Source organism: Zingiber officinale, chromosome 2A (assembly GCF_018446385.1).
Source record: "Zingiber officinale cultivar Zhangliang chromosome 2A, Zo_v1.1, whole genome shotgun sequence".
NCBI lineage: Eukaryota > Viridiplantae > Streptophyta > Magnoliopsida > Zingiberales > Zingiberaceae > Zingiber > Zingiber officinale.
In genome coordinates, this window is record NC_055988.1 from 122238522 (window position 1) to 122248125 (window position 9604).

The 9604-nt window shown below is 41.0% G+C and overlaps 1 protein-coding gene across 1 annotated transcript; it reads right to left on the minus strand.

The window, feature by feature from the left end:
* Positions 1-395: 395 nt before the first annotated feature.
* Positions 396-746, minus strand: LOC122043961 (cysteine proteinase inhibitor 1-like). Its single transcript, XM_042604515.1, has one exon. It carries the CDS (start codon positions 744-746, stop codon positions 396-398), a length of 351 nt encoding a protein of 116 aa, XP_042460449.1.
* Between the last annotated feature and the right edge of the window lie 8858 nt (positions 747-9604).

Sequence of the window (9604 nt, forward strand, 5' to 3'; positions counted from 1 at the left end):
CTTGGAGTTCGTACAAAAAAAATATATAGGGATAGTTTTCATTATTCTCAATTGTAAAGGACATAAATATTTGACAAACTTTCTAACTAGTATAAAATTATTTTTCTAAATCTAGGATTTCTTTTTTTGTTTTATCATCATGCATGTTTAAAAATAAATATAAAAAATATGTTACTTTTATCATTTATTTATTTAATAATTTAGATGGCCAAACTTCAGTGTTCGGTTTACTTCTATAATTTAGTTAGTGTTTATGGTCGTCGGTTGGTTTAATTAAAAACTCTAGAATCGGCTGTTGTCAAAATTTAAACTGTCACCGTTATTTCTCAGATCATCAGATCAAGTACCAACAACAAAGATAGCTGAAAGTACATTAACCAACATCTTCAGATGACCTAATTTTGGGTCCAACGCAGATCGAAGGAGACGAGCTTCCGGAACTTCTCCCACTCCTTCTCCCACACCACGGCCTCGTACACATTCACCTTTGCTCCGGGAACTCCCGCCTTAAGAACTATCCGGTAATTTATGCCCGCCACCACCTGAGTCTCCCCCTTGACCACGCTCACGAGTCTCAGCTGGCTTGTGGCCTCCTTGTTGTGCTCGTCGACGGCGAACTTGGCGATGTCAATGATGTGGGGGTCTTGGAGGTCCCCGATCGGCTTCCAACCGCCGGAAGTAGCGCCGGCATTGCAGCTGAGGAGGAGAAGAAGAGAAAAGAGAAGAAAGAGGGAAAAGGATTTCATCTTGATTTGAGTGGCAGCAGTGGGTAAGTGTTGTACTCTTTTATAGGGGACGGTTGCGTGAGCAAAGGGTTAGCTGGATTTGGATTCGAGCCGAAACAAGTGTCGCCCACCGAATCACCGACACTTAATGCTCTTCCATATCCCATCCATATAATATTTTGTTATTATAATAATTTATTTTTTAATTGGATAGTATTTAATATTATAAAATATATTGGTAGAATATAAAAAATGTATTTTTTTAATCTATATTGAAAATTATTTAATGTTATTATACACAACTTTCCATCTCTTTTAACCAAAATTATTAAGTATTAAATTACATGAATAAAAAAATATACCAAATTTAAATATTTCTAAAATTTTAAATCAATAAAATAAAATGAATTTAATTGTTAAAAATAAAATATTGTCGTGAGTTGATAATAGTGGCGCTATTTTGTAGCTTTCAGATGACGACTAAATATATATTTTAGACTTAAAATTATAAATACATTACTATTTTGAAATTTTGTTAAAAAAAAAAAATGGCACTTTCCTAAACCACACTCGGATTTTAGAATTTTCCAAAAGACACACTTCGGTTTCTTATTCTTATTTTTCAAAATGGGCACTTTCCCTTTTATATTATTGGATGTGAATTAATATTTGATACGATATGTTACGAGTGGATCTAATAGAAAGGTAGAAATTTAGATCAAGATAAGATGATAATTAAAATTAAGGTGAAGTGACAATCAGGGTCAAAATATAAGCATGACCAAGTAGCCCTCACCAACTCAACTCCTTACCCCTCAATGTTAATGCATTCAGTACGGAGCCGGTCAGTTTTAGAACCGGCCGGACTTATGGGTCTCGACGCTCTACCTCTCAGTGCCAAGACAGAATAAATCTAGTCGGCCCAAATGTAACGACCCGCCTTCTATTAACTAAGCTGTAAGGCGGGGGGTTACATTATGCTAAACTGAACTGAACTATCGGTAAATGTCCAGGTGCGGAAATGCTGAACTAATTAAACTCATTGCTATTTACTATAAAGTCTGAAAATTATACTTCTAAAGTTGTACATATGCTAAAGAAGGGAGACTAACTTTCTATTTGATCAAAAAGCTGAACTTAGACATTTTTAGTTGAAATCAGAGATTCCAATCGATCGGATGATCGATTGGAGTTGTTTGATCGATCTACTGATCGATTCAACTCGCTACTGTGCACGGGGTCAAATCTGGATCGATCGGCTGATCGATCCAGCCTGGCCAATCGATCCGATGATCGATTCAGAGGCTCTCTGTTCGCGAAAATTAAATTCCCGATCGATCGGCTGATCGATCCATGGTCAATCGATCAGCTGATCGATTCAACGGCTCTCTGTACGCGGAAGTCGCGTCTCAATCAATCGGCTGATCAATCGAGGATTCCTTAATCGATCGATTGATCGATTCAATAGCATTCTGTGCACGGGGAGTTTCTCCCAATCGATCGGCTGATCGATTGAGGATTCCTCAATCGATCGGCTGATCGATTGGGGTTCTGATTTCTGCAGAAACCCACCCGAACTCATTCAGAATCTTCAGAAATCACTAAATTATGAAACAATACTACTAGACATGACTTTATACATATTTTATCATCTATCATCAAGACAACTAACAGTCTATGCATGGCATAAGTCATAGAATCACAATTCATGATACTTAACATCCTAAGAGTGAAGAAGTATCTAAAAACAGGAATACAAAGTCTTTAAATGGGCCACTCCCCAAGGGTCTTTATTCTAGGTTCCTTCACACACACATCACATCACATTGTCCTCCAGCCTCCGCTAATCCATCTTTCCTTTACCTTTATCTGCAGTATAAGGAAAATGCAACTATAAGCTTGGGAGCTTAGTAAGAAACCATCTACCTCACAAAAACATGCATTTGCATAAATCATGCTTTTTAAAAGATGCTATGCTGATATGCAAGCTGAGAATCATACTAGAAATGCTAAAACATGGCATATGAGCATGTAACTCATGGTAATCAAAAACTAAACATAAAGATATCTGCTATATCAATAGAAAACTGAACTGAAGCTAAGTTGAATTCACTTATCTGTTTTGTGAAGTTTGAAAACTATTTCCATAAATAGGTAAAAATACTAAACATGCTGCTAATGGGCCCGGCAACTGTACTTGCTGTGCGCGCATCCCTAACTAGGCCCGACGTAGCAAGTCCTGAATCTAGTAGGGTACTAGGTTATCTAAACCTAGGGACGACTATGGGAGCCCAACCCAAGGACAACTGAAGTCCAGTACAGTGTCACTGATAAAGTAAAATACTGTTTATAAGCTGATTTATCATATCTTGTTTTTACTAGGTTATCTAAACCTAGAGCTAGGTTATCTGAACCTAGAGGCGACTGTGGGAGCCCACCCATTGGACCGTAGTCCCATATCACTGAAGCAAGGTTATGTACGCTATGAAAAATGCATCTAGGGCATTTGATTGAGCTATTAAAATGCCTATTGTAACATTTAACTATACTAGGCATTTTATCGAGCACTTGGTGTGCTCTAATTCTGCATATAGCTAAACTAAGACCATAAAAGTGAACTAGAACCATAAGAGCATGCGAATAACTACTTATACTGCAGGTGAGGGGTTACTTACTTCCTGTGCTAGTTTTCTTACGAATCTGATCGCTAGTTTTCCGGAGAAGAAGATCTTCTCAACGATCTTCTTACGTCTATACTTTCTTCTCGCGAAGGGGAGCGTCCTCGTGCCGGAATTGTCGCCGGAAGGTGCTTCTACGCTCCTAGGGATGAAACCCTAGGTCTCCTTGGCCTTGGGCGCCGAGAGGTGAGGGAGAGAGGGTTCGGCGGTGAGGGTTTGATGGAGAAGAGAATTGCCGATAAAAATATAACAACTCTCCACTTAATTTCCCTATTTATATTAAGTGATTAATACACCCCAACTAACCTTAAGTATAATTGTTCTCCTTTCCTTTCAGTACACCCCTGCTGGGGCCCCTTGGTTACTAGAGTCATCTATAAGTCGTAGAGTCTAATAGGTCTCGGGTTTAATTCCCGCTTAGGCTGTTTTACGTCCTTATTTATTTTTGCTACTTCTGCTACTCCAAAAATTCCATAAAAATATTCTAAAATTCCAGAAAAATAATAGAATATTTATAAAATTAATTTGAGAATTTTTCGGGTGTTACAATCCCCCATACCTTATAAAAAGTTCGTCATCAAACTTAGAATAACTCCGGGTACTTCTGTCTCATACTAGCTTCTGTCTCCCAAGTTGCCTCTTCTGTTGTGTGATTTTGTCAAATAACTTTTACTAATGGTACCTCCTTATTCCGCAATTTCTTAACTGCTCGGTCTATTATCTGAATAGGTCGACGGTCATAGCTGAGGTCTCCGCGGACTTATACCGACTGGGGCTCAATCACCTGGGTGGCATCTGGGATATGCTTCTTCAGCATAGAGACATGAAATACGTTATGGATAGCTGACATCCCCTGGGGTAGCTCTAGCTCATATGCTACCTTGCCAACTCTTCTGGTAATAAGGTATGGTCCCACATATCTGGGACTTAATTTGCCCTTCTTCCTAAAACGCATTACTCCCTTCATGGGAGCTACTCTGAGGAACACTGTATCCCCAACTGAAAACTCTAAGGGTCGACGCCGTGTATCAGCATAGCTTTTCTGGCGGCTCTGAGCTGTCTCTATTCTCTAGCAGATCTGCTGTATAGCTGCTGTGGTATCTGCCACTAGATCTGTTTGAAGTTATAGTTCTTTCTGTTCACCACTTTCATACCAGCAGATTGGAGATCTACACCTCCGCCCATAGAGAGCCTCGTAGGGTGTCATGCCGATAGTAGCCTGATAGCTATTGTTGTATGCAAATTCTATTAAACTCAGATATTTGCACTAACTCCCCTTAAAGTCTAGGGCACACGCTCGGAGCATATCCTCAAGTACCTGATTTACTCGCTCCGTTTGACCATCTGTCTGAGGATGGAAGGCTGTGCTAAACTTTAACTTGGTGCCCAATGCTGACTGTACACACTCCCAGAAGTGTGATGTGAATCTACTGTCTCTGTCCGAAATGATGGTCTGTGGAACTCCATGCAGTCTGACAATCTCCTTGAGATATAACTGAGCTAGCTGCTCTATGGAGTAGGATATCCTGATAGCTAAGAAGTAGGCTGACTTAGTCAATCTGTCGACTATTACCCAGATGGCATCAAAACCATTCGTGGTTCTGGGTAGTCCCACTATGAAATCCATGGAGATATCCTCCCACTTCCATTCTGGGATCTGAATAGGCTGCAGAACTCCTCCTGGTCTCTGGTGTTCTACTTTGACCCTCTGGCAGGTCAGACAGGTACTAACATACCTGGCAATGTATCTTTTCATCCCAGGCCACCAAAAACGTTTCTTTAGGTCTTGGTACATTTTGGTGGAACCAGGATGCATCGCATAAGGAGTCCTGTGAGCCTCGTCTAGGATCTTCCTATGTAGTTCCTCCTGATCCGGAACATATAGCCTGTCACCAAAATATAATACCCCACTATCAGCTACTCTGAACTCTCCACTTTCTGATTTTGTTAACCCTTGCTTGATTCTCTGAATTTCAGGGTCCTGACCCTAAGCTGTCTGGATGTCACCAAGCAGGGTAGATGCTAAGGTCATCGTAGAGAGCTGTCCAATTATAAGTTCGAGACCGAAATTCGTAATTTCCTTTTGTAGGGGCGGTGACATGGAGGATAGGGATAATAAAATGGCATTGGACTTCCTGCTAAGTGCGTCTGCCACCTTATTGGCCTTTCCTGGGTGGTAGAGGATGTCTATATCATAGTCTTTGACCAGCTCGAGCCATCTGCGCTATCGCATATTCAGATCCTTCTAAGTGAAGAAGTACTTCAGACTCTGATGATCTGTATACACTCTGCACTGAGCTCCATACAAGTAATGTCTCCAAATTTTGAGGGCGAACACAACTGCTGCAAGCTCAAGGTCATGAGTAGGGTAGTTCCTCTCATAGTCCTTGAGTTGTCTGGAGGCATAGGCGATCACCTTACCTTCTTGCATCAGTGCTGCTCCTAATCCCAATTTAGAGGCGTCACTGTAAATATCAAAGCTGTTTGTGTTTTCTGGCAGAGTCAGAATGGGAGCACTGGTCAATCTTCTTTTGAGCTCCATGAAATTGTTCTCGCAATACTCTGTCAACTGAAATTTGCTGTTCTTCCTGGTGAGAGTTGTCAGTGGGGAGGCTATCCTGGAGAAATTCTCTACAAATTTTCTGTAATAGCCTGCTAGTCCCAGAAAGCTTCTGATTTCACTGGCATTCTTAGGTCTCTTCTAGTTACTCACACCTTCTATCTTACTGGGGCCTATCATGATACCATCCTTGGAGATAATGTGACCTAAGAAGGATACTTGATCGAGCCAGAATTCACATTTTGTGAACTTGACGTATAGCTGGTTCTGCTGAAGGGTCTGCAGTACTATCTTCAGGTGTTCTGCGTGTTCTTCCTGAGTCCTGGAATAGATAAGAATGTCGTCGATGAACACGATAACAAACTTATCTAAGTGTTCTTTAAATACTCGGTTCATGAGGTCCATGAAAGTAGCTGGAGCATTCGTCACGCCAAAGGGCATGACTACGAACTCATAATGTCCGTATCTGGTCCTGAAGGCTGTCTTGGGTATATCACCTTCTTTAACTCTAACCTGGTGATATCCCGATCTGAGATCTATTTTAGAGAACACTGCTGCTCCCTTTAGCTGATCAACAGGTCATCTATCCTGGGAAGAGGATACATGTTCTTAATCGTGACTTGGTTTAGTGCCCGGTAGTCTATACACAGGCGCATGCTCTCATCCTTCTTCTTCACGAACAATACAGGCGCTACCCATGGTGAGTGACTAGAGCGTATGAAGCCCTTGTCGAGCAGCTCCTGAAGTTCCTTTAATTCTGCTGGAGCCATGCGGTAGGGTGCTTTGGAGATGGGATTTGTACTGGGGACGAGTTCTATCTCAAATTCAATCTCCCTGTCTGGTGCTAGACCTGGTAACTCCTTAGGGAAGACTGCTGGGTAGTCATACACAACTCGGACCTCTTCTAGCTTTTGGTCCTTGTCTTGACTGGTATTGACTACATGTGCTAAGAACCCCGTACATCCTGAATCCAATAGTTTTTGTGTTTTCAAAGCTAAGAGAAACTTCTTAGCCTTTCTCTTTGGTTCTCCGATGTACCAAAACTGTACTCCTCCTTCAGGTTGGAATACAACCTTCTGTTTACGGCACTCTATGGAGGCGCCGTACTTGATCAGAAAGTCCATTCCCAAGATGACGTCGTAGTCCGTCATATCTAGCACTATCAGATCACCAAAAAGCTCCCTGTCTGCTATAATGACTGGCACTGCTCAGAGCCAGTGCGTGGATGCCATAATTTCTCCTGAAGGTAGTGTCGTCAAAAACTGAACACTGAGTACCTTTGGAGATATTGTTAACTTTTCGGTAAATGCATTGCATATATAAGAATGTGTTGCCCCAGTATCGAATAAGACAGTTGCACTTTGCTATAAAATACTAATCTGACCTGTAACAACTGTTGAGGCATTCGCTACGTCCTCTCTGGTGAGTGAGTAGATCCTCGCGTTCGTCGTGGTTAAAGGGGCTTCTAGTCTGCCCTGACTGATGTGTGGACCATCTATAGCAGCCTGCATCTGATGTAACTGTGCTGGGTTACCTCCGTACTGGATCGGCTGTGGTGTAGGAACACTGGTCTTGTTCGGACATTGTTTAGCCATATGCCCTTCCTGGCCACATTCAAAGCATCCTCGTGTGCCCTTGCGACAAACTCCGGGGTGGAATTTCCCACAAGTAGCGCACTTGGGATAATTAAGCTGTTTACTAGCTGGTCCTCCTTTTGGGTAACTCCCTGGCTTACGTTTGTTACTGGAGTTCCCTTTCCAGTTAGAGCTGTGGCCCTGGTGTTTCTGAGTACCTGAGCCTCCTTGGCCTTTTGACTCTGAAAAGGCTTGCTTCTGCTGTTTGATGTTGTTCTGATAATGCTCGGTGGTCAAAGCACTGCTTACTAGTTCTTCTGTAGTTTGCGACCTATGAACGCTGCTGGCCACATTCATTGCTATGTCCGGCCTTAACATTTTAAGCATCAACCGGACTCGTTCTCTTTCAGTGCTGACTAATTCGAGGCATAGACGAGCCAATCTGTTGAATTTCTTCACAGCCTCCTCAACTGAAAGGTTGCCTTGACGAAATTCAGTGAACTCATCGTAGTGACAGTTTGTGACCCGCATGTGAAAGAACTCTTCAAAGAATTCTCTCTCGAAGTCAGCCCATGTCATCTGGTTCACTGGGCGCTTCGCTTTAATTCTCTCCCACCACATACGTGCGTCCCCTGTCAGGCAGAAAGAGGCGCATTTCACTTTCTCATGTTCTGGCCAGTCCAGAAGCTCCATCATACTCTCGAGTGTTTTGAACTAGGCTTGGGCATCTCATGGTTCACTGGTGCCTGAGAAGTTTTTGTTGGTTGCTACTCGGAAAACCTATAGGTTCCACTGTACAAAAATTTTGTACAAAGGTCTGAACCTTTTCCTAGCTACCATGTGTTCTTTTAAATTAAATTTTGGATCGCCTGCGGAACTTAACACGTTTGATCCAAAACTTAATCTATTTGTTCTTTTAGGTTTTGACTTGGATCTCCTGCGGAACTTAACACGTTCGACCCAAGTCTCCTTAAGTTATTAATTCCATTAAATATTAATTTCCATAAAAGGTTCCCAGTACTGACGTGGCGAGGCACATGGCCTTTTTGGATATGGGAGCAACCACCACCGACTAGACAAAACCTTTAATAGAAAGCTAATATTTAATTTCCTAAAATAACTTTAGGTTAACCAAAGAGAACAATCAAATCACAAGGAAAAGAAAGAAACAAAAGAACACAACTTCGAAAAAACATATTCGAAATTCTAGAACGTAAGTTTCTTGTATTTGGTATTATTTCCATAAATAACTAGCATGATGCGGAAATAGAAATTACTAGTTATACCTTGTAGAAAACCTCTTGATCTTCTACCGTATTCCTCTTCTAACCTCGGACGTTGTGTGGACAACGATCTTCCAAGATGAGAAACCACCAACCACCTTCTTCTCCTCCAAGCAAGGTTTCGCCACAAAGAAAAGCTTTACCAAGGAGAAAACCAAAATACTAACCAAGCTCCAAGAGATGCTAGCTTTCTCCTTCTTCTTCTTCTTCTCCGAGTAGTATCCGCCACCACAAGAACTCCAAGGGAGAGGGAGAGTTCGGCCACCACAAGAGGAAGAGAAGGAGATGATGGCCGGCCACACCAAGGAACAAAAGAGAGAGAGGAATAATAGATGTTGTGTCTTGTGAAGGCACCTCACCCCTTCTTTTATATTCCTTGGCCTAGGTAAATTAGGAAATTTAATTACAATAAATTTTCCTTAATTTCCTTGACATGATTTAATTGAGAAAAATAAAATAATATTTCCCAATTAAACAATGATGGCCGGCCAAATCAATAGGAAGCAAATTGGACAAGTTTCAATCAACAATTAAAACTTTCCTTATTTGTTTCCGGAAATTTTAAAAATAAAATTTCTCTTTAAAAATCTCTTCATGGTTAATAAAAGGAAATATCTATAATTTTAATTTTATTAACATGTGAATAATTTTAAAGAGAAAATAAAACATCTCTCCAATCTATAAATAAGGAAAGAGATCTAATCTCTTTCTTTAATCTTTGTAAATCTTTTACAAGAGAGATATTTTAATTTTAATTCTCTTTAAATTAAATCTTCCACATAAT